Source organism: Danio aesculapii, chromosome 20, assembly GCF_903798145.1.
Source record: "Danio aesculapii chromosome 20, fDanAes4.1, whole genome shotgun sequence".
In the NCBI taxonomy this organism is placed as follows: Eukaryota; Metazoa; Chordata; class Actinopteri; order Cypriniformes; family Danionidae; genus Danio; species Danio aesculapii.
The window spans coordinates 35,881,421-35,908,780 of NC_079454.1; the positions used below are offsets into that span (position 1 = coordinate 35,881,421).

Genomic DNA, 27,360 nt, shown 5'->3' on the forward strand with positions numbered 1-27,360 from the left:
AAAGCTACCTCAAAAACAAATGTGACATTTGTTGCCTATATCTGACCAAAAAAACAAAAGAATCTGTGATTCTCAGATCTCTGATCAAATTAGATCGGGCAAGCTTTGTTGTTCTCGTCAACACAACAGTCACACGCTGCTGCCAAACAATGTTTCGCGGCAGGTGCTACATTTTATTTGGGCCTCTCCTCCCCGTCAGATTTCTATTAAACGTCGCTGACGTCAAAAGCGGACGCCATGTTTGTGGAGGGCAGAGCTGCTCTTTCCATTGAAGAGCATTGAACACACGCGCATCGCCGCTGCAGCAGCTCAGTCCCTACAGAAGGGGGTTGATGGTAGTTCGCTGTTGAAATTCGCAGACAGACACTTCATTACTGACGCTCCTTCAGCGACTACGGGATCAGGTAAGCTTTATTTAAGACGACAGAAAAGATTTAAAGCTATCATTTATATTCTTTTTAAAATGTTCATTGCTAGAAAATAAAAAAGTCTGGTCGACTTTAAGTCGCAGCGCAGGCATAAAGCAACAGTGTATTTTTATTGGCCAAAATGAAATGTGGAAACAGGCTAATTAAACGAAATCATTAACCTTTTAATCTGGCATTGAACAGCTTGAATTGCAGTGTTTAAAGGATGTAAGATTTGAGGGATAATCCTGAGTGGTTCATATACGCATCTGAATCGTGTGCTGGATGCGGCACGATGTGGGCGGTTTCTGCGTTTCAGCACCCTGGACAGCGACTGCGTTTGCTCCACTGCGTTTCTGTCCTGAATTCACTTTCGGCTCCTGCAGCTAAATTACCATTATATGTCTGGCAAAGTTTTGCGCATAGGCGCCATCTAAACAATGATCGATTTGAGCAGATGTTAAAGACACGAAGGCAGTTTTTGACAAGGCTCTGTTGACGCTACAGCATCAGGCCATTAATCACTTAAATGACACCTTTTGTGTTTCGTTTTTATTTATTTTCCCATCACCCTAAATATAAATAGCAAAGCTCTGATGCCATCGCATGAAAATGTATCGAAAACTGATCAGCGATTGATAGTGAGGGAGCTTAATATGGCAAACTGCGACAGAGTGGTGGAGAATTAATGAGCGTGGTGCGGCGAAAACAGTCAGGTGGGAAGAAACCGTGATCAAACTTATTGAACAGAAGCGACACGTTCGTTGTCTGCGGATGTTAATTTGGACCAAATCATCTCAACCTTGCCGTATTGTATGTGATGAGGCAGCGCTAATTATCAGTGCGTGTCTTCCTGGTGGTGGTAGACGATGGGCGGGGGCTCGAGCAAAGACGAGCGGGGGCGGATGCTGGAGATACCCTCACTGACTATCATTCTGTGGGCTCACGTATGTGATTGGGGATCTGGCAGCCTTTGAATAATTTACTGCACGATTCCATTGATCAGTAGGCACAGTTGAGGAAAGAGAAAGAAGGAAAGAATGTTACGCCCAATAATAATTAGATTTGATGGCTTTTGTAGTCTTTTTAATGGCAATACAGCTTAATTAGCTATATAAGGATCCTAAAAACATGGTGCCACGATGTACGTATTCCTTTAAATAGGCTACCCTACAGCCAGATTGCAGCTTCACTTCTAATAAAGTAATATTGTAGGATCAGCCAGTATGACAAGTTGGATCACAGTAGCCTAACTTTTTTATTTAATCTTCCAGTTTAAAAAGAGCTCCGATTGATTTGAAAGTGGTTTGATTCTTTACAGAAGAACTGACTCATAAAATTCAGACTGGTCGCTCTTTATGTTGTTGTTGTTGACTCACTAAAATGAATCGACTCAGATGAATCATTCATTCTGCAATCGATTAACAGGGGTGTTCGTTGTTGAGTCACCATAAAGAACCAACTCATAGCTACGAAATCTACAAAAGAACTGACTTACCACAGTCAGGCCGCTCATACAAATTAGATTTCCAAAATGCTTCCCCAGCTATGAACTTTTCAATAAACAGGTCTTAAAAGAATCATGTTTCTCAGCAGGAAGAATATTTAATGATATAAAGAACCAATTGTTAATTGTTCAAATGAACTCACATTAATTATTGTTAATTAATAAAGATGACTCACATGAATCATTGATTGTGTAATTGATTTATAAGCATATTGGCGACGCGGTGTTGCTGATTCACTCAATAGAACTCATACAAATGAACATAACAGAAGAACCCGGGAGTCCGACGCGCGCTATGAGATTGATTCACTGAAAGATTCGACTCATATAAAACGTTCCCAATGAATCGGATGTCACAACAATAAAAATAGGTTCGCTCCTTTACAAACCCTATAAAACAGATTTACCTATGCTCCCAAACCCATATCCGCATTCGCCACATTGGCTAAATCCTTACGTGTTAAACACATTCTGGCTCACAGAATGTACTGATTACACAATAGTATTATCGCGCACGTAAAATCCCTCCGTAACAACCCGAAATATCATCTTAATCATCCGGTCAAAGTACACTGTGACTCGGGTATATATCAGGATAGCGCAGAGGACCTGTTTTTTTCAGTCACGTGCTTTTATCTTGCACCTGAGAATGCTCTATTGTTTCACGTCACGACTGTTTGTGTCCGTCCTAATGTTGATAAATGCGCATGCTGTTACTGACGCATTTATGAGCAACAGAAAACGATAGTGCGATAAGCAGAGCCTTCAGTTTCGCTTGCTCCACGCTGGATTTGTCTAGCGGCGGTTTGAGAGACAGGTTGGCACGCTTCTGTTGTTGAATCTGATGGTTTAATGCGGCTTATTATGGCTTGACTGCAGAGCGCAGGGCGGCAGGGATGTTCCCGAATAAGTGGTGACTCACGCGATACCAGACCGCGACTTATCTTGATTTACGATGCCCATTCCTACGTAAAATATAACTAGTTCTAATATTAATTCAATCCAAGTAATATAGCGTGTAATATTATACAATCCTAATTTTCAAGCCTACAGAGATGCACCCTTATGCGTCTCGTTTGTTAGTTGCAAATAGACTGGAAATAAGGATAAATAATTGGATGGCCAAGGTTTGTTATTTTTAGATAATATGCACGTTTTCAAATTCTAGTTTTAAACGGCTAATATAAGTCTTAAAGGGACAGTTCACCCAAAACTGAACATTCTGCCATCATTTACTCATGCTTTTCTTGTTCCTTGCCTTTCTTTCCTCTGCTGAAAACAAAAGAATATAGTTTGAAGCAAGCTGGAAACCTGTAACCATTGACTTTCATGGTATTTGATTTCCTACTATGGAGGTCAATGGTTACAGGTTTTCTGCTTTCTTCAATGTATCTTCTTGTATGTTTAACACAAGGAAGAAACTCAAAGGTGGAGGGTCAGTACATTTTCATTTTGGGGTAAAACTGTCCTTTAAATAACTCGACAAACCAATTAAAATGCCATTTTGTCATTATTTATACACACGCCGGGTTCCTTCAAAATATCCTCTTTTGTATTCAACAGAAGAAAGAAAGGAAGGAACCGGTTAAGTATGTGTAAATGATGACAAAATGGCATTTTAATTGAGTTATTTAAAGCACCAATTTACCCAAAAATGAAAATGTACTCACCCTCAACCTTTAGTTTCTTTCTTCTGTTAAACACTCTCATGTTTTTGGTTTCTTCTGTTGAATAGAAAAGAAAATATTGAAGCAAACTGAAAACCTGTAACTATTGACTTCCATAGTATTTGATTTCCTACTATGGAGGTCAATGGTTACAGGTTTTCAGCTTTCTTCAAAATATCTTCTTTTGTGTTCAGTAGAAGAAAGAACATGATAAAGGATGATGGTGAGTAAATTTTCGTTTTTGGGGTGAAATGTCAATTTAAATAACTCAGACAAACCAATTAAAATGGCATTTTGTCATCATTTATACTCACACATCTTGCCTTTCTTCTGTTGAATACAAAAAAAGATATTTTGAAGCAAGCTGGAAACCTGTAACCAATGACTTCCATAGTATTTGATTTACTACTATGGAGGTCAATGGTTACAGGTTTTCAGCATTCTTCACAGTATCTTATTTTGTGTTAAATAGAAGAAAGAACGTTATAAAGGTTGAGGGTGAGAACATTTTCATTTTGAGGTGAAATGTTGATTTAAATAACTCAGACAAACCAATTAAAATGGCATTTTGTCATCATTTATACTCACGCTTCTTGCCTTTCTTCTGTTGAATACAAGAGAAGATATTTTGAAGCAAGCCAGAAACCTGTAACTATTGACTTCCATAGTATTTGTTTTTCCTACTATGGAAGTCAATGGTTACAGGTTTTCAGCAATCTTCACAGTATCTTTTTTTGTGTTTAACAGAAGAAATAATCCCCTTAAGGTTAAAGAGTGAGTACATTTTCATTTTGGGGTGAAATGTCACTTTAAATAACCAATTAATATACCATTTTAAAATGGCTTTATCAAATCTTGACACCATAAACGTAAAGTTCTTATGCTTGCTCGAGTATCTTCATTATTCACATACACCAGTGCTGTATCTATGAAATGACGAGATGAAAAAAAATAGAAAGTTTGACCAGTAGACTATAATTGAAACTTGCTCTTTTATTGTCAGTTACTGTTATTAACTCACAGATGTCATATTCCTATATCACACAAAATGGTTATAGATTAAATTACCCAGAAGTGACTTGCAATTCTTGGGTCGAAGTACAAAATGGCTACTGGATATCTCTGCGACAATCCACTTGGTTGAACACACTTGCAGCCTGAAAATATGGATAAATGCGTCACAAGACTGTAGACGGCTTTTGAAAAGATGAGAAATAGGAAGAGGAGGGATAATGTTGGCTGAGAAGAAAAAAAGCTGATAAGGGACGTCAGAGGAGGGCGGCTGAGGATGAGTAGAGAAAAGATGAGATACCCTGAAGAATTAGCTTGTGTGATGCATAATGACTGCAGAAAAAAGCCCCCTCATAGCAAACATGTCAGCTTGTAAGCTCTGCCCACACATGTGGGTTTCCCCTCCACCATCTGCAAATATCAGTGGTGTTGGAGGTTTCTGAGGGCGGATGGAGAAGCGTCATAAATCAGCAGAAGGGTTGACGCTGTCCTTTCATTTCTCTGTGAATGCTATTTTAGAGAGGTCACAGTGGTTAACACTTTGAAAAGTGAGATTTAGCAAAAGATTAAAGGGACAGTTCACCCGAAAAATTCTAATTTACTCACTATTTACTCTCCCTCAAGTGGTAACAAACCTTTGTGAGTTTCTTATTTCTGAACACAAAAAGGTTCATACAGTTGAAGTCAAAATTATTAGCCCTCCTGTGGATATTTTAAATATTTCCCAAATGATGTTTAACAGGGCAAGGACTTTTTCACAGTAATTCCTATAATAATTTTTCTTCTGGAGAAAGATTTATTTGTTTTATTTTGGCTAGAATAAAAGTATTTCTTTTAAACCATTTAAAGGTCAATATTATTAGCCTCCTTAAACTATATTTGTTTTTGATTGTCTACAGAAGAATCCATCGATATACAATGACTTGCCTAATTAAAAACTACAAAATACACATGACGTGTCACTCATTTAGTTTTGAATGGTGAAAAGTCTAATGCTGCGTTCACACCAGATGCGGAAGAAGCATCAAGCACGAGTGATTTACATGTTAAGTCGATGCAAAGACACGAATAGATATCCTGTGGTGCGATACACGCAAATGAGGCGGCGCGAGTTGAGCGTTTTGCACTTTTTGAGTTGGAAAATCTGAACTTTAGCGAACATTTGCGCTGTGTTAACCATTCAGAAGCTTTCTCTTGTAGGGTCGTGATTATGACGTTGTGCCTGCTGTTGGTGTCGCGGAGGAAAATCCTCCTTCTGACACCAAACAACAGTTCATCAAACTGGGCTTGGCTCAGTCTGAAGCACAACTGAAAGCTTCCATCATCCAGGTATAGTTTCTGGAGGAGTTTATGAACTCACAAGGCTGGGTGCACCTGTGAATGGATCTAGTGGACTCAGACATGGCTCCAAACAAATCAACGCTGTTTTTCAGCCTTCCTAAAGCACATAAATACAAATATTCTTTCAATGAAAAATCCATGTCAGCCATTTAACAATGAAGCTAGAGTCAACGGGCAGACAGAAGCCTTGTCCATGACACGAATCTGCATATATTGTGAAGTGAAATTGACGAATAAAACGCATTTGACTCGCTAATGAAGTGAGTAAACTCAAAATGTTCACGTGTCTATTTATGTGCCAATAGCTTAATTTATTCGCGCGTACAGCATCTGGTGAGAACTGATGAATATAGACTGATGAATGTCCAGGGGAGGGGCTCGGACCAGCCATGAGTTTCTGCAGATTTTGTGTGATTCCAACGTTTAGAATTGAAACTAAGGACACCGTTGTTGTTTAATTTTATTGGTGATTCCTAATATGAAATTCAATCGTAGTCTTAGCAAGAAATTTTGGAGAATTTGATGTTTCCCCATTCAGACAGAATACCCAAGTGTACTGCCCAAGAGGCGTTTCAAAGATGGCCACCAAGTGAAATGACTTGCCTTAGAAAGTGACTTTTGCCTAATTACCCTTTAAGCTGAATACTAGTATCTAGTGTAAAATATATTCAAATATTATGTACGGTCATTATGGCAAAGATATTAGTTATTAAAAATTAGTTATTAAAATTAGTTATATTATTAGAAAATAGTTAATAAAACTATAATGACTAGAAATGTGCTGAAAAAAATCTTCTTTCATTTAAATTTCATTTTAATTTCAACAGAAATTAGGGAAAACTATATACAGGGGGGCTAATAATTCAGGAGGGCTAATAATTCTGACTTCAACTGTTTATATTTTCAATAAATTTGAAAACAGGTAACCATTTTTCATAGTAGGAAAAACAAATACTATAGAAGTCAATGATAACAGCTTCTTTCAAAATATTTGTTTATCAGAAGAAAAGAAAGCCAAACAGGTCTGGAACAAGTAAAGGGCGAGTAAATGATGACAGAATTTTCAGTATTGGATGAACTGTCCCTTTAAGAGCCTGCTGATGTAACTTATTGAAGAACTTGCCACATATTGTTTTGCATTGCATTTGACAGCTAATTTATGGACATGCTCGTATATTGAAGTGGGAATACATTAGGGTTCAAAATGCAATCATGAGTCATGCATTTGCTTCAAGCATGTCTGAGTTAAAATACTAATGAGTATTATTATATGATCAAAAACATGACTTTACTCACCCATGTCATTTGTCTTTGGTTCGCATATTAACGTTTGTGGTTGGGATACGCATTTGGCTATTTTCGTCTATTACAAATGTTACAACATCTGTTCGTTTGCTCAGAGCTGAAGCCATTTTAGAAGTGTAGCGCTGTCAGTGTACTGAGAGTTTATGTAATGAAGTTTTGTGGTGCGTATATACTGTATAAGAGATACAGTAAGGCAAACATAGATGAGATCATGCAGATGATTCATTCCTTCTCAGCTTACATCTAAAGATTAGGCAGTCGCATTGCATTAAAGTGGAATCGTGTTGCAGTATTAGGTCACACACCATAGTAAACACTACTCAGAAATTTCATAGCCTTTGCCTCATGTTTGCATATTTCTTTTCAAAATGATCAGTCTGCTGACCCATGTTCGAGATGCCAGACAGTTATTTGATAGTAATATACATCGGGCTGTGTAATTAAATAAAATGGAAAAAGACTGTTTTGAAACAATAATTATTGTAAAAAGCACCATACAAATAAACTTGAGTTGAATTAAACAGTGATTTGTATGAATAAATATATCTGAAGTGTTTATTTAAAGGAGATTTACTTGATTTTCCTGAATCTACTTATAGAGATTGTGTTTTTTCCCCCAAATTTTTTGAAATTCTTATATATTTTTACTAAGTATTTTTGTTTTTGCATTTGAACATTTTTAAATTTGTACATTTACTTAAGATGCAAAATTGCAGCAGATATTAGTTTTATTAGTTCTAAAATGAATACAAGATTTTAAGACTAAAACTAATTTGCTAAAGTGGTAATAAAAATAAAGATAATTCAAAATCTGTTCTCAGAGCACAAATATAAATATCTTTAAATACCTCTGTTCGAAAAATAGCAACTGTAGTGGAAACATAAATGATAATCAACCATTAAACAGTGATTTGTATACATAAATATATCTCAAGTGTTTATTTAAAGGAGATTTACTTGATTTCCTTGAATCTACTTATTTAGATTGTATTTTTCCCTAAAATCTTGTCTCTCTTTGCTGAATATTTCTTGAATTTGTAGTTTTTAAATTTTTAGATTTTTAATTTTTCAAAGTATTTAGATTTTTTGCATATGAAAATTTTTGAATCTGTACATTTACTTAAGATGCAAAACTGCATTAGATATTAGTTCTAAAATTCTATAATAATATAATAAAGAAGATTTTGAGACTAAAAATAACTTGCTAAAACGGTAATAAAAATAAAAATAATTCAAAATCTTCAATATTCAAAAACATAAATATATTTAAATATCTCTATTAAAGAAATAGTAACTGTAGTGGAGAAATAAATGACAATCAACCATTAAACCATCAAGGACTTTGAGGACAACACATAAACTTTATTAATCATGTACACATAGACATCACCAATATGCTATAAAACTGCAGGTTAATTATGTCTGTATATAATAACTTATATTTGTTTGTAACTTTAACTTAATTTGATTGTAAGGCAATAATGTGCAGCTTTGCTTTTGTAAAGCTGCTTTGAAACAATAATTATTGTAAAAAGCACTATACAAATAAACTTGAATTGACTTAAACAATTATTTGTACAAATAAATATATCTGAAGTGTTTATTTAAAAGAGATTTACTTGATTTCCCTGAATCTACTTATAGAGATTGTATTTTTTCCACCAATTTTTTCACTCTTTGCTGAATATTTCTTGATTTTGTAATTCTTATATTTTTTACAAAGTATTTTTGTTTTGCATATTACATTTTTTAATCTGCATATTTACTTAAGATGCAAAATTGCATCAGATATTAGTTCTAAAATTAACACGAGATTTTGAGACTAAAAATAATTTACTAAAGCGGTAATAAAAAAATAAAGATAATTCAAAATCTGTTCTCTGAGCACAAATATACATTTCTTTAAATACCTTTATTAAAGAAATAGCAACTGTAGTGGAAAACTAAACCATTAAATGATCATTTCATAAATAAATATATCTGAAGTGTTCATTTAAAGGAGATTTACTTGATTTCCCTGAATCTACTTCTTGGAACCAAGTAAATAAATCGGTTAATCTGTGTTTGTGTTCAGCAAAGGCTTTTGGCAGCTTTCCGGAACCTGGGCTTCTTAATTGCTTTTTAATGTGCATTGTTTATGACTCCTCAAATAGTTAACACCTGCCGATGCTATCGTTCAAGTTTTTTTCAGAGCTTTCTTCATACTTGTCTGAAGCTGATTAACAAAACAAACGTCACAACCACATGACACTATCGCTGCAAGTTTATGGGATTTTCATATAAATTATCTTTAATGGCACCCAATTCGCCTCTGGTGAAATTTCATTATGTTGTTGTTGTTCTTGAAGGGGGTGTATTATGTAAATGCAACGCAATGTTGTAACGTAAATTAAAAAAAAAAGACTGTAATTACAGTAGCTATGTTTCCATCAAACTATATTTATAAGCATTTTGTAATATTGCTTGAAAATTCCTTAATGGAAACGCCAAGATGTGCATACATTTTGAAAATGCGCATAAAAGAAATGTTTAGACACAACTGAGTATAATCTTTTGATCCAATAAGAAAAAAATGTGCATAAACTATGACAAAATTTCCCACATTTACCAAAATACAGTGCAGCTTGCGCATTAAAAAAGTAGTGATTTTGTTTTAATAGATCATGTGATAACAAAAATCAGCATAATGGGATGACATTATCAGATAAACCAGCAAACTGACTACATTATAAAACATCTGAAATTTTGTTTATGTCAATCCCTCAGCCAAAGTCTGTCATCAAAGTGGTTCAGTATTATCTCCCAGAACTGTGTTGAGCCAATCTCTAAAATGCCTATAATAGCCACTGCACGTTCACTGCATTTCGTCTTCTGAGGCGCAAGCAATTAATTTAAAAAGGCAGACAGTGACTTCTACTAACAGAGCAATTTCCATTTTTCTTTTTGATATTTGGCACCAGTTTATCAGGAATTGACAATATTGCTCTATTTGACTCATTGGATGTAAACACTGCTTTATTTGCGAACATTTAAGGTGAGATTTCAGTTTTGTGCATAAATCTAACATCTTTGGATGTAAATATAGGTGGCAGTTTGGAAGTGGTTTTGGAAAAGTCATGTTTTTTTCTGTTATACCATTTTAAGGTACAGCGGTCAAACGTTTGGGGTCAGTACGATTTTTAAACGTTTTAAAATAAGCTTATCCTACTCACCAAGGCTGCATTTATTTCATCATAAATACAGTATAAATTGTAAAATTGTGAAATGTTATTGCACTATAAAATAACTGTTCAAAAGTAGTTTCTAATTTAATTTAATCATTTATTCCAGTGATTTTAAAGATGAATTTTTAGGTTCATTATTCAAGTCTTCAGAGTCACATGATCCTTCAGAAATCCTTCTAATATTAATTATTTTTATTAATTTTATTATTATTAATGTTAATATTTATAAAAACAATAATGACTGTACTAATAATTGTATTTGAAACTACTATTTAACTCAATTCATCTTTATTTCTAGAGCACTTTTAAAATATAGATTGTGTCAAAGCAGCTTAACATTGAATTTCTAGTAAATTGAAACTGTGTCAGTCCAGTCAAGTTCAGTTTAGTTCAGTTCAGTGTGGTTTAATTTTCAGATATAATAAGAATGCAGTTATTTTAAATTGTTATAAATATTTTAAAAAAAAAATTAACATTTAATAAATGCCGCCTTGATTAACAGAATAATTTTCTTGAAAAAAAAATACAATAAAAGTATAATATAATATAAACAAAACTGACCCCAAACTTTTGACCGGTAGTGTATATGCAAGTGTATATTTAATTGTATTAATTTAGGGCACAAATAAAAAAAACATCCTAAAGACCAACTATGGACCTGAACAGTGCAGTGGCTTAATTTATATCCCCAGAAAAGAAAGATATCCAAAGACACCTTTTTAATTTGTAAAGAAATCTGTGTTTTTGAATGAAGACAGCAGAAGTCAATGATTTATTTGAACTATTCAGCCTGACATGTTTACAGCTCCTAAATATTATAAATGTTTCGTAAAATCAAATTGTGTTTCTGTTTTTTACCCTAGACAATTAAAAAGAACCTATTTTAGAGCAGTAATCACAATAGTGTGAAACCGTGATATTTTTATCCAAGGTTATCATACTGTCAGAAGTTTATACCAGGCCCTGCCTAAGATAAAGCTGTTATAGTGAAAAGAGGGGATGCAAGGATGTCTGAATGTTATTTTAAATGGGTTTGTATCTATAGATAAAAAAAGCAACTCCTGCATCCACCTTCGCACTTTCATTTGGCTTTATGATCGTCATTCCTATGAAGTTGCAATAAAAACATGAAGGTCACACTCAAACAGACTGCCTGTCAAACTCAATGCTTCATCACTTTTTTCGCCAAGAGCCTTGGAGGCAGATGGGAAGGCGAGGAGACTGGCATGTTGGGTGGGGGAACACAGGGTCTTGCTTTAATGGTTAATAAATCCATCCTGGGGCTTCCCCATGAGAGCGAGTCTGACTGCGAGGTTTGCAGGCGATGCGGAGGGAAGGATTTCTGCAGCAGGACCTGATGCCGTTGCTGCAGAGCTGAACACAAATAGGCTTGTGAAATGGACTCTGTCAAATCAATCGCACGGCTGTTGGATCTCCCCTAAATCACGAGACCCTTCAAGTTGATGTAAAGAGGGATATGGATGAGCTTCTAGGACTGCTGCGGTCGTTCTGGTTTATGGCGCAGTAACACAAGTGCGTTGTGCAGAGATTGCTCTTGGAAGAATGTACTCAGTATGCGGACACACGAACACAGGAATGTATAATTCAGCTCAGAACTAATGACCGCCACCGATCACAAGCCTAATGATTTCCTGCTGGAGAGTACGTGGTCTGTTGAGATGTGGGATTTCAGTTATTTATTTAACTACTTTGTCTTCAAGCATGCATGGTAAAGAACTGATTTTTCGATAGTTTTGATTAAAAAACAGACGTTTATTTGGTCTTGTGATAAACGTATATATTTGTTGTTGTTATTGTTATGATTGCTGACTTACAATTAACAGTGCCCTACAATGCAAGAGTCTTATTGAACATTATAAATGATTTAAAATGTTTTAATGATGATACATTTACTTAAGGTGTAATACTAATTGAGATATTAATACTTGTTTTCAGGCATATTTTTAATAATCTTTCTACACCATTGTAATATTTTTGATAACACTTTAGAACTACACATTATGAATCATTTATTAAGCATTAGCAAATAGTGAATTCCTTATCTGTTCAGCATTAACTCTACATTAATAAACGTTAGTAAGCATTTTATAACTGCAGCTACAAATGCTCTATTCTTGACTAGCACATGTATAATGCACTTAATGATCGTGTTTTCATACTTTGTAATGATTCATTTCTCATTCCGAAATTAAGTATTGCATTATTTACAAACCATTTATTTAAGAATAGTTGGTGGTTTTTAAAGATCATTCTTAATGCATAAGTAAATGATTAGTAAACTATTCAAATTTATAATTCTTATTATTCAGGCATATACTAGTTAATTTGTATGTTAATAAATGCTTTAACTCAGCTTCATCCAGTTTTGTGAGACCATTGTTTTAAGACCATTATGAAAGAAATTTCAGACTTACTCAAGGATAAACACTAAGGACTTTTTGTAATGGCCCAGTTAAAACATTTAAATAACCATTAAAAACAAATGTTATGGTAAGGAGTTAAAACATTTGTGTTAAAACTTTTATTGAGACGGAATGTTAGTGATTGGATGGGTGTTAGACAGATTGGCTCTGCATGGATGTAGGGAAATTAAGCTGTGATTTATATTATTAAGCTTTAGATTTAGAAATTAGGACCTGTTTATAATGATTTTAGAACTACAACAATATGTCAGTGAATTTAGGAGTTTTTAAGACCTTTTTAACACCATTATGAAAGAAATTTCAGACTTACACAAGGCTAAACACTAAAGATTTTTCCTAATGGCCCAGTTAAAACATTTAAATAACTATTAAAAACAAATGGTAAGGAAGATTATTAATGCATATTGGTAAATAGAGGTAATAAATAAACTTGTGTTAAAACTAGGCTCGGACGGTAATACGGTAATAGAGTCGCGCACCAAGTGACCTGGTCTCGAAAAAGAACACAACCTATGCAGTTTGGCAGTACTTCGGGTTTCGACCAAACGAGAAGGGAGACGTGGTTAATACGAACTAGAGGTCTGCATTCCCGCCGCTGTACCGCAGGAGCCGACCAGATTTCTTGTGTGTGTGTGTGTGTATGTGTGTGTGTGTGTGTGAATGAGAAAGAGCGTCCCATGCAGATCTCTAATACGAACAAGAAAAACAGGTGGCCGCGAACCTAAGGTCACATATACGGTATTCAGTTTCTGAATGGTTTAGGCACAAGCCAACAGTTTGGTGACACCGTCTGAGCCTTATATCATAATTTTTTTATTATGTTCGGTAATACCGTATACCGAGGTAAAATAGTGAGGAGGTTTGACGGTATCAAAACTTGAATACCACCCAAGCCTAGTTAAAACTAACTTTTGTTAGTCAGATTGAGTAGCTTTCCATGGATGTTGGAAAATTAAGCTCAGATTTATATTATTAAGCTTTAGATTTAAAAATTAAGACCCGTTTAAAATTATTTAAAACCTACAACGCACTATTTAAATGAATATAAGACTTTTAAGGCCTAAAATTAGTTTTTTGAGATTGAAGACTTTTTAAGACCCTGCGGATACCCTGGTATGTTGAGTTATATTGACAAAATGAAACCAATATCCAATAATATCATAATATAAAAATGTATTATATACCAGTGGAATTTTTTTATTCAATTTTTTTAAACATAAATATTATAAGCTTTAATGAGGTGAGAAAAAACATTGAAACCAAATCTTAATATCTAGAATTATGTTAATTTTGAGGTAAAATAGAGTAAAACAAAAATGCATATTTAAACAAGAAACATATAACAATAAGATTAAAACTATTTTTTGTTAAGGTTTTTTAAAAATTAAGGTTAAAAAGACATTTAAAAACAACAGTTAGTTCTTGTAACAGTGTGTTTTTTTACTGTAAAATTAAAATAAATAAAAATTGCAGTGCAGATATGAAGGACTTTATCAGAGGAAGCCCATCTCCTAATTCACTACAGTATAATCGAATTTAAACTAGATTGCGTTCCAGCAGAAGTCTTTTCATCTTAACATGATTATAGTTGCATTCCTATTTCTACATATCAAACACATGATTTGCACAGGGAGTATGAGCAGTAAGAGGTTATGAGACATGTAAATTGAGAGCTAGAATCAGTCCACTGGTGTTATTAATAACTGCTCATGGAATCAATCAGGCCTGTCCTTTGCTGCTTCTATTGCCCTGTGAATAATAAACCATTGCTATAGTGTACAGGTGGCCGGCTGCATCTGTTACTCAGTGGCTTTCAATCAAGGGCAAGGCCTGGCTGGAGACAAACGGAAGCATTAATGAACTCCCTAAATAATGCATCACCTGCTGCAGTTTAGATTTTATGTTTGTTCAGCTAAACGCAACCAAAACTGTCCACGCTTATTTTTCTACATTCAATGCTTTTCTGTAGCAGTGCAGCTTTCTGGTGCATTCGGTGTGGATGTTATCTTATGCCAAACATAGGTTGTGGATTTATTGTGGCATAGAATTTGATGGCTGTTTCAGTGGTTTATCAACTGGTCTAAAAGAGTAGCAGGTAACAACATAGCAAATTATATACTAAGACACAATCTCATAAAAGGATATTTACGTGACAATGGTTTACTAAAACAGATGGCAATATTGTTAAAAGTGATCCTCATTCTATACTTGACTATATATATATATATATATATATATATATATATATATATATATATATATATATATATATATATATATATATATATATATATATATATATATATATATATATATATATATATATATATATACATATACATTGTTTGTTTCCTAACAAAATGGCATCGCCATCTACTGGCCTGGCATAAATATATATTATGCCCAGCCAGTAGATGGCGATGCCATTTTGTTAGGAAACATTAAACAACTGCAGACATACAGTGCTGTGGCCCACCATAGGGTATATGTGTTCTTCCTATACTGATAAGCTTCCGGTAAATGATTAATGTGACTTTTTTCCATTTTATACGGTTCCTTTAACAGCATCGATGTTGGAATGTAACTAAAATACAATCAGTTAAATAGACTTTGGCATTCTTTTACTTGCTCAAGCGTAAAACGAGACAAAAAGCCTGTCACTCGCCCATCAGAATTGGCAACTAGCACAGAAGCTCCATTGAATATGCTGGGGTAAAATAAATGTTCATATTTTAAAGACATGGTGGGGAAAAATGTAATTTAATGCAGTGCTTTTTGTACAATCTGAAACCCACTTTATATTGGATATCACTCTGATTTTTTTAAAGAAAACAGACCTTAAATGCGTCGATTTTGCAATGGCATACAGTTCACCAGAAGCACGTGACCCAGGATACTGACAGATTAAAAGTCTTAAGCATACTTTGGCATATACCCTATTGTTGTTTTGGTTGTCAGTTACTTGCATGTTAGATTGAACATTAGTTTAGTGACATTCTATTTTTTAACCAAATAATTTATGGAGATGAACTTTGCGTTTTCGGAGCCTTAAAATGTCATTGTTGTTAATAGCCAGCATTTTTATTTATTTGAAGCCAGTGGCAAGCAAACACCCCCTGAGGTCATTTTTCATTTTCTATTGGATTAGCTAAATGTTTTTTAGTTTTGAGAGTAAAGTAAATATTGTAAAAAATTATTTTACACAAGAAAAGTCGTGAATCAGGAAATATTATAAATAAGGATATGAAGAGTTAATTAGCAAAATCTCAGATTGATGAAATTAAATTAATAAAACCTGTGTTAAATGTCTTCGAAAAATAATAAAAAAAATGAATTCATAATCTCTGAACTTAAGTTTTAATATTTTATGAGCAATTTTTTTGGATCTCCATCAATTTGCCAAGCAGACAAATGTAGAAAAGCTATTAAAATTTTGCTTTCAAACAGTTCTTCTTTTTTCCCCTTAATTAAATTTTTGCAACCATAACAATTTCATTTTATATATTCAACATATATTTAGTCAAGCCCAAAATTAAATTTAACCTAATTTAACTTAGTTGACTTAGTTACTTTTATTCAACCAGTAAGTTTTAAGTCTTGTCCCAAAAGATAAAAAGACGATAAAAAAAAAGAGGCATCAATGTGGAAAAAAATATTTCTCAGCTTTTATTTACATTTGAGCAAAAACTTTAGGCGTATATATATTTATAGACTTAATATATATTTTTGAGTAATATATATACATACACACTCACCAGTCACTTTATTAGGTACACCTTACAAGTACTGGGTTGGACCCCCTTGTGCCTTCAGAACAGCTTTAATCCTTCGTGGCATAGATTCAACAAGGTACTGGAAAAATTCCTCTGAGGTTTTGGTCTATATTGACATGACAGCATCATGCAGATTGTTGCTGCAGATTTGTCGGCTGCACAATCCATGATGCAAATCTCCCGTTCCACCACATCCCAAAGGTGCTCTATTGGATTGAGTTCTGGTGACTGTGGAGGCAATTTGAGCACAGTGAACTCATTGTCATGTTGATGTTGTCAGGATGATTTGCGCTTTATGATATGGTGCATTATCCTGCTGGAAGTAGCCATCAGAAGATGGGTATACTGTGGTCATAAAGGGATGAACATGGTCAGCAACAAACTCAGGTAGGCTCAATTGGTGCTAATGGGCCCAAAATGTGCCAAGAAAATATCCACTACAGCATTTAACCACCACCACCAGCAAACCGTTGATACAAGGCAGGATGGATCCATGCTTTCATGTTGTTGACGCCAAATTCTGACTCTACCATCAGAGCAGAAATCGAGACTCAGGCAACGTTTTTCTAATCTTCTATTGTCCAATTTTGGTGAGCTTGTGTGAATTGTAACGTCAGTTTCCTGTTCTTAACTGACAGGAGTGGCACCCGGTGTGATCTTCTGCTGCTGTAGCCCATCTGCCTCAAGGTTCAACATATTGTTTGTTTAGAGATGCTCTTCTGCATACCTCGGTTGTAACGAGTGGTTATTTGAGTTACTGTTGCTTTTCTATCAGCTCGAACCAGTCTGGCCATTCTCCTCAGACCTCTGGCATCAACATGGCATTTGCGCCCACAGAACTACTGCCCACTGGATATTTTCTCTTTTCTGACCCTTTTCTGTAAACCCTAGAGATGATTGTGTGTGAAAATACTCAGACCATCCCGTCTGGCAACAACAACCATGCCACATTCAAAGTCTCTTAAATCACCTTTCTTCCCCATTCTGATGCTTGGTTTGAACTGCAGCAGATCGTCTTGACCATGTCTACATGCCTAAGTGCAATAAGTTGCTGCCATGTGATTGGCTGATTAAAAATTTGCGTTAACGAGCAGTTGGACAAGTGTACCTTATAAAGTGGCCGGTGAGTGTACATTAATCCAAACATGGACAAACTCAACCATTCGTTTAAAAAGTGTCATTTAAAATGAAGCCAATTTAGGGCTTTCCATACTATGACAACATTGTTTACATACACACACACACGCACGCACGCACGCACGCACACAAAAAAAGATTTGCCAAATGACAAAAAAAAAAGTAAATATATTCTCGTTAATATTATGATATTTAAGAAATTTTAAGCCTTCTGATATGTCCAAAGTTGATCCTAATTTAACAAGCACAAATTTTGCTAAATTACTAATTTCCTTACTATTGAAATAATAGGATTCTCTCATTCACTCTGATTTTGCAACATGTCAAGCTCGATAACACGCTCGACCAGAGTCAATCTGTTGCAACATACATAACACCGCAGAGGGGAAATACCATAACCCGATTTCAAAGGTAATCTCGTAAAACACGTCTGTTTCGCCTGACTCAGAGATTTAGAGGTCAGGCATGATAAGTTCATTCCATTTGATGGGATATAAGGTGAAGTGAGCATTTAGCGATATGTGTGAGGGGGAACAAGGAGAGAGCAGTTATCGGTGCAGAATTTAAGCTTGAAGTTTTGGAGGAGGACAGTTTTTTGTGTGGTAACTGAAGTGCTGCAGTGAAGGGAGAGGCTGCGTGTTTGAGGAGAGAAAACAAAATGGCAGCCAGAGATAGAGGATGAGTGAGCACACACACACACACACACACACACAAAGCTATTCTAAAAGAGCATGTGTTTGAACCATAGAGCTTCTCATTGTCTCTGAAAACAAACATACAGCTGCATACAGTTCAGTTTCAAACAGTAGCCTATTGGTAAATAAGTATGGCTTAGTAACCTAGTTCAAGGGATAGTTCACCCAAAACTATTAAATTTTGTCATAATTTCCTTGCCTTTTACTTATTTTGAACCATTTTGAGTCGTTTTTTCTGTAAAGATGTTAGAAATCTGTAACCATTGACTTCCAACGTTTTTTGTTTTTCATACTATGGAAGTCAATAGTAACAGGTTTTCAGCATTCTTCAAAATAGCTTCTTTTGTGCTCAACAGAAGAAAGATACTCATATGAGTTATTATCCATGTGAGGGTGCGTAAATAGTATGTTTTGGGTGAACTAAACCTCTTAATCTCTATGTTTACTGCTTTCAAAGATACCACGGTAAAACCTTTATTTCAGAGGTTGAAAAGTGGATCCAAGTATTGTTTTATCTCAAAATGATCTTGAGAATGTATTTATTTATAGCAAGCATTCTGGTAAATGAGCATTGCTCATTTACTCTCCCCACCTTCAATTACTACCGCTATTGGGAACCAAACCTGCATTGTTTGGATTACAAATCTATCTCCCAAACCATTTAACCACAACTGTCCTGAAACAGCTTGGTGTGTCTGAAACAAACCACAGAATTCAACACAAAGACAATCTCTGGCTAATATCTGTTTGAAGACATTTACTTACTGGCTCCTTGAAGTGAAATATTTCTTAGAGTCTGCCAGTTTAAAATGATCTGATCAAAAACAGGGAGGAGGAATAATATCCAATCCAAAAACATTCAACTACTGCTTCCTCTATAATGTATCGATTGCGAAACAGACTTCATAGGTTGAGTCTTACTGTTTTCAGCTCAAACAGCATATAGTTTATGAATATATTCTATTCTATTCTCTAAAATAAAATCTCTCAAAGTATGTAAATATTTTCATATGGTAATCTGTGCACATACCTATATGCCAGGTTTAAAGCTTGATGACTAATTCAGGTATTTTTATATAACAATATTACATTTTTGGAAACCCTGTCCATTTTTGCAGATTTTCTGATTTTAATATACAGGTAATAATCTGAAGAGATGCACATTCTTACATTTGAGTACCTCTGATTTACCAAGTATTATGTCCAACAATTAACAAGAATAAAATGTACAATACTCCTCACCAGGGCTGCACGATATTGGAAAAAAACTGACATTGTGATATTTACATTTCTGCAATATATATTGCAATATGAATATGATTTCACATTGATGATGACTTGAGTGACTCTATTTGGAAATAATGAATCATTTTACATGGCCTGGGATGATTTTTTAGAAAATATTCACAATTAAATTAAGCACTAATGAAAACAATAGAACAAGGATTAAAAAAATGAAATGAACAGTGCTTAATGCCTTTCTGTGAAGTCTAACAGCATTGAGGTTAGAATCGCAATGATCAAATGTATAGTAACACCGTCTTTTTATAAATAAACAATAAATCTTTGTTAAAGTGGCAAACTTTTTTTTTGTGCCCAAATAGTTTAAATCAGCTTGAAATCTTACTGTCACAAGCCTTAAAAACTCATAAAAATTTAAATCTTTCCACTTTTAGAACCTATTAGGTCTTGTTATATTAATTCCAACATAACATTGCAGATCCTGCGCTGTGACTATTGCAGATTCGCACATTGTGATATCGATGTAGAAACGATATATATTGTGCAGCCCTACTGCTCACTTAAACAGGAATGAGAACATTCACATATTTTCATTGTGATTTTCATTGTCTTTCACTTCTATATTTAATGAGTGGTAGTCCAGTGGAAAAAAATATAAAAAGGTTATCACTAGTTAATGCATTATTAATAATCCTGAGATGCAGGCAGCAACTACAATTACTTTAACCTGAAAGCAGAAGAGAACTGCAAAATAAATAAATACTAAAAAACTAACCTTTTGACCTTTCTCATATGCTAGCTGGTCAATAACTACAGGTGTCGTCTGCTTATTTCAAAATGTTGACATTTTATTTAGGCTAAGCTAGCAAAAATGGCTCCATATATATCTATAAGACTGCAAAATAACATTATTTGCTCAGTTAAAAAATGAAAGATAAAAGATATGGGCAGAGAAGAAAATTAAAAGGGTTTTTTTAGCATAAGGAACAGCATGGAAGAGTAAATTAGCAGGAAGTCCTGAGGTTTCACTGGCCTAGTTAAGCCTATTTTTCGACACTGTTTTGCTTTTTCACATGGAGAAAAAAAGAGAGACATCAAGGCAGTTCTTTACTTTTTCTCTCAGATCTTGGTCTCTCAAATTATACTTAACGTTAAGGTTATTTCAGAGATCCTGCCACAAAGAAATCATGATGACATTCACCGAGCTGCCATTTTATATTTATCAGAGAAGCTGGGCGAAGACCTTTCTGTATTAATGTGTTGCACTGGCACCAGTTAGTTCACAGTGGCATATGGTACCATCCTGCAAAATCATCACAAATATGTTTCTGTTAGCCAAAGAGAGCTTGCATCAGTACATAGCCTGGGTGAAGGGTCAGTCAATTGCCGACTGATGCTCTCTGATCTTTAACCAAAGCAGAAGATGACATTTATTTCACTGGTGGAGATGGGAGAGTAATACTGCAGCCTTTATAGTCTCTGGAGTATTTGACTGTAAAAGGTCAGGCAGGCGCGTTAAATTTAATCGCTTGAGTACAATTATGCAATTAATGGAAGCAGTATTGCTCAGTAATACCTGCTTGGAACTGGATTTTACACCTATAGCATTGTAGATGGTTTAAGATGGAGATACTTGTGAAACCTATTTAAAAAATGTATTTCATAAGCATAAAAAGCATATTAAAGAGAAGTATTGTTTCTAAAATTTTTGCTAAAAAAATCTAAATATGGGTGAAATTATGTTCCTTTGTCATTCAGCTTAACAAATTTATGTAAAAATTAAACAACATACTTCTGGCTTGTACTTATTTAAATATATGGAATTATAAGTAATTGTGTTAAATTATATTCTGTCTTAAATTATTATTTAAGCAAAAGTACTTGCAAATGGGTAAAACCTAGTGGTTTGATGGATAGTGGCAACGTACACTACCTGATAAAAGTCTTGTTATCGATCCAGTTGTAAGAGAAACAAATAATAACTTGACTTCTAGTTGATCATTTGGAAAAGTGGCAGAAGGTAAATTTTTCCTATGAATCATCTGCTGAACTGCATCCCAATCATTATAAAAAAACTCCATAAGACCTATTGGAACCTGCATGGACCCAAGATTCTCACAGAAATCAGTCAAGTTTGGTGAAGAAAAAATCATGGTTTGGGATTACATTCAGTATGGGGGCATGCGAGAGATCTGCAGAGTGGATGGCAATATCAACAGCCTGAGGTATCAACACCTTTGTGCTGCCCATTACATTATAAACCACAGGAGAGGGCAAATTCAGCAGGATAGCGCTCCTTCTCATACTTCAGCCTCCACATCAAAGTTCCTGAAAGCAAAGAAGGTCAAGGTGCTCCAGGATTGGCCAGCCCACTCACCAGACATGAACATTATTGAGCATGCCTAGGTTACGATGAAGGAGGCATTAAAGATGTATCCAAAGAATCTTGATGAACTCTGCAAAAAAGCTTTCTGTGCCATTCCTGATGACTTATTAATAAGTTATTTGAGTCATTACAGAGATGTATGAATGCAGTTGTCCAAGCTCATGGGAGTCATACACAATATTAATTCTTTTTCCACTGCACCATGACATTATTTCTGTTAAGTGACAAGACTTTTGTCTAAGCAAAGTCAAATCTTACTGTCTTGATTAAATAATTAAAAATCAAGGCCTGATCATATTTTATTTAGGTAAAATAAGCATAATCTAGAGGCCTTTGCCTTTCATTTTAGCCACTTCTTATACCAACTGATCAACCAGAAGTCAAGTTATTATATATTGTTCCTAAAACTTGGATAGGCGACAAGACTTTTGTCAGGAAGTGTATATAAAGACTCAAGAAATTACTTTTGCTGCTTGTTTAAACTACTTATTTAAAATGAGGTGAAACAATACAATTCTTTAGGTTTTTAGGACAACTTAATTGTTTTATGTTCAATCCACTTAAATTTGTAAAAACGTTATAAAACGTTGTAAAAGTTAACTTAATCGATTTGTGTTGGGAAATCATGAAGGTATCGTATAGAATTATAATTAAAATGATATGTATGTATGTATAGAAGATTTTGTATTTTTGGATACATTTTTACTACAATTTTAGTTGGTGTCTTCTGTAAATCATGGTTTAAAAATGCTTGAAAATCCACAAAGTAAGAAAAATGAATAAATCATTTCAATAATTTATAACACACACACACACACACGCACACAAACACACAAACACACACACAGAAGAAACATAGTAATATGTTTGCTAAAAACAAGTTATGAAAATATATCTTCACATTCAAATCTAACCAAAAACACTCACAATTATTATTATTACTTGATATATTTTTTTCCGGCAAACAATGTCTGCTCTAGCATGCATAAAGTATGTTTAGCTTTTGGATGCCATTATCGAAGCTCATGCGCTTGTGGAGAGAACAATTATTCAGTATAAGCTGTTCTTCTCTTCTCGACCCCTTGGGATATCTTTCTCGCTGTCAAGCAAGTCTTTTCAGGAATCTATCTGTCAAGCTCACAGTTTCTATGACAGAGGAGGGAATCGTTTCTCCCGGTTCACAGAGAACCTCAGGGAGGAATTTAATCAGCTAAACACAGCAGCCTCCGCATCACCGCTATTCCAGAAAAGTCTCTGAGACGAGCCGATGGGTTCCCGAAGAACAGACAATGTCCTACTGTCCGTTTCATGACATTTAATTAGCCTGGGTAAATGAAAGGACTTTATTAGCCTCATAACTCTATCTGTGCTATGAATTTAATGTCTGTGGCTGAACTATGATAGGGTTTAGGTTGGGTTTACATTGTCTGAAAATACAGATAACACACTGTTCAAGTGAGCTCCATCCATTAATGCTTCTGTTTGTGTTCTTTCAGCTTCCCCCAGACTTCCAGTAAGAGCCAGTTGGAGAGCAGCTCCACCAAGCACAACCAGCAGTCATGGCAGAGGATTCGGATATGCGCAATGAGCTCGCTGACATGCAGCAACGTGCAGACCAGCTGGCCGATGAGGTAAGGACATTCACTTCCTGCCTTCATGCTACACCGGAAAAAACTAGCCTCCGATATCAACCCAAATACAAAACAAACACACTGCCACTGAACATGTAAACATGCAGCACCAGGGTGGTTAAACTGAAAATAAAACTAAAAGAGTACAACTATTTTTAAACTAACATTTTATTCCTTTCTTTTAGTTTAACAATGTCAAATATTAAAATAACCTAAATGAAGTTGAATAAAAAAAAAAAAGTAAAATAAAAAAATAAAAAAACGACGAAAACAACATTTCTAAAACAAACTACAATTTAAATTCAAACCGCTAGTAATAAAAGAATACTCATGGATTACAGGCACATCAGTAGCCCATGCACTAAAAGGTGCTGGGGTGTTTTAACCAACGCAATCTCACAGCAATTCATAACTTAGTCAATTTAGTGGCTAATTGGTATGAATTCGTACAATCTAATTTCCTCATCACCCAATGATGATTGGGTTCAGGGGTGGGGTTGGGTGCCACGCCTCCTTTTTAAAATGATACATTTTCGTACGACTGAACTCGTACGAATTCGTAGAAATAAGCAACTAAACTGACAAAACGTAAAATACTTGCGTTTTCTAGTGAGATTAAGATGGTTTTAACCCAACACTGGGTCAAATAAGGACAAACTCAACACTTGGGTTAAAACAAATATAAATAAATGTACTTTAAAAATTAACTCAACAATGGGTTGGTCAATATTTGACCCAACATTGGGTTAAAAACAACCTTGAATTTTTCGGAATGTGATAAAAGTTTATTTATTCAAAAGATTCTTCTTGTATCTAAGTTATCGTAGATGTATCTCAATACTACTTACCTTTTTATATCATTTTTCTAGAACATTTTAATTATATGTTTATTTATATTACTTATATGTTTATCATTTTAATATCGCTTATAATTATCATATATTTTATTAATTGTATAAACTTTTTATGTGATGCTGCATCAATCTAAAATTTTAAATATTACATCCCTTTGTAATTTTTTATGAAATTTACTAGCAATTTTAGAAATATTAGCAATCAACACAAATCTTTTTGATTTTTAGACAACAACAAAAAATAAATACTTTTTTCAGTGTAGATGTTTACTTTAACATAAATCAACCAATCAATCAATACAGGCTTGGTCATACAAAGTATAATACACTCTAAAAATGCTGGGTTTTCATAACCCAACATTGGGTCAAAAATGGACATTTGGGTGTAAAATGTGTAATTTAAATGTAATAAAACAAAATGACCAATATTGGGTTTGTCCATATTTGACCCAAACATTGGGTTTTGACAAAGTAGAATTTTTGTGTAGAGTGTAACTGCTGATGATGATTATAATATATAGTTCTAAATATTCTAAAATACTTCAAAATATTATGAAATATCAAAGAGTATGAATAACGAAAAAATAGAGGAGTTCACTTTAGCAGGACAGAGCAACAATATTGTTGGAATCAGTTTCAGAGCTAATTTTTCAGCTCACGAACAATCAAAAACATTAACAGCCAATCAAAATCCATTCTCCTTCAAATATCTTGAGCATTTAAAGTGGCACTTAACAATACTAGCATAAACAGAAAATTATGATGCATTAATGTTAAAATAGTTATGGCAGATACAAACTTTCACAAAACTTAACTACACATTTTTATGGTCATTTAATTGAAGTGTGGATAAATAGCTGTAATGTATGCTACAGATTTATTTATTTGTACACAGCTTGTTCTGTGGGCTGAAACTGTGAGATGTCAGAGTCCATATGTGTGTGTGTATGTGTGAGTGTCATGTGGAGGGAGGCTTCACCTGCACTCTGCCTTACATAACGCTGCAGCATTCACTATGTGTGTGTGTGTGTGTGTGAGTGTGTGTGTGTGAGAGAGAGCTGGGGGTGGTGCCTGTGTGTTTGCAGCCTGATGGAGCTCCTCACTGCCGCCCCACGCTATGATTCTCACAGCTGAGCAGAATATTAAAACACAAACACTGCACACCACAGTTGCAAAAATGTCCTCCGGCCTTTTCAACCACAGAGATATGAATTCATAATATCCAGACACTCAGTCCGTGGCATTCGTGTGAAAATGCTGTAGATTTATTTTTATAAATGTTCAAATGTTTCTGGCATTCAAATTGTTCTGCTGTAAGTGAAAAAAATAGGAACTTATTGAGCTCTAGAATGAGAGGAAGGCAGAAAGATGAATGAGAAATGAATGAAGGCTAGAGAAATTATTTCACCCAGATCGATTATGCATTTAAAAAATACAATTTTGAGTTCAGCCAGTCACTGAATGTAAAGTGTTTGTACATTTTTTAAATTTTATTAAATGTTAAATTTCGGTATGTTGGAGCTATAGAGGATCTATTGATTATTTATCGATTATAGTGCGTGTTAAAATCCTCTCACATGCTACAGCTTCTGGAGGTTTTAATCTCTGTCAGTTGTTAATGAATTCTGGTTTTAACGTCTATTTCCTTCCCCCACAGTCACTGGAGAGCACCCGCCGTATGCTGCAGCTTGTGGAAGAGGTAAGACAGATATGTTATAATAATAAACTCATATCAGATGGATGGATGGATTGATGGATGGAGGGATGGATATGCTATACTTGATAGACAGACAGACAGACAGACAGACAGACAGACAGACAGACAGACAGACAGATAGATAGATAGATAGATAGATAAAATTGATATGCTATATATATATATGTGTGTGGATGGATGGATATGCTATACAATAGATAGATAGATGATAGATAGATGATAGATAGATGATAGATAGATAGATAGAAGATAGATAGATAGATAGGTAAATAGATAAAATTGATATGCTATATATATATATATATATATATATATATATATATATATATATATATATATATATATATATATATATATATATGTGTGGATGGATGGATGGATAAAATTGATATGCTATATATATATAATATAAAAATGTGTATGTGTGGATGGATGGATGGATGGATAGACAGATTATACAGACAGATAGATAGATAGATAGATAGACAGACAGACAGACAGACAGACAGACAGACAGACAGACAGACAGACAGACAGACAGACAGACAGATAAATTATTTATAACTGTATGCAGATGTCTTTTAAGTTACAAATGTGTAATATATGACCTGCCCATCTCAGATTCCATTATTTTTATATAAAACATTTAAATGTTTAGGGTCAGTAAGATAATTGATTAAAAGTGAGTGTAAAGACTTTTTAATTGTTACAATAGACCTTTGTTTCATTTAGATGCTTTTCTTTAATATTTTAGGCAGCACAACTACTTGTTTTTCAACACTGAGAAATAAAATAAGAAGTGTTGTGGACTAAATCACATATTCAGACTTCAGGATCATTCGGATTGTGCTTTCTGATCATGTGACACTTAAGGACTAATGTAACAGTCACAGGAATAAATTAAATGTTAAAATATATAATACTGCAGAAAACCTGTATATATGGAGTAAGGCTGCACGATATTGGAAAAATCTGATATTGCGATGTTTTAATTTTCTCCTGATATATATTGCGATATT

The 27,360-nt window shown here is 34.4% G+C and overlaps 1 protein-coding gene across 1 annotated transcript in view; it reads left to right on the forward strand.

Annotated features, from left to right (window-relative positions):
* The first annotated feature begins 262 nt into the window (after nt 1-262).
* snap25a (synaptosome associated protein 25a) overlaps nt 263-27,360 on the forward strand; it is a 44,674-nt gene continuing 17,576 nt past the window's right edge. The window contains exons 1-3 of the mRNA XM_056480919.1: nt 263-404; nt 23,636-23,770; nt 26,282-26,323. Of these exons, the coding sequence (XP_056336894.1) occupies nt 23,699-23,770; nt 26,282-26,323 (114 nt within the window). The 5' untranslated portion in view covers nt 263-404; nt 23,636-23,698. The remainder of the gene's footprint in view (nt 405-23,635; nt 23,771-26,281; nt 26,324-27,360) is intronic.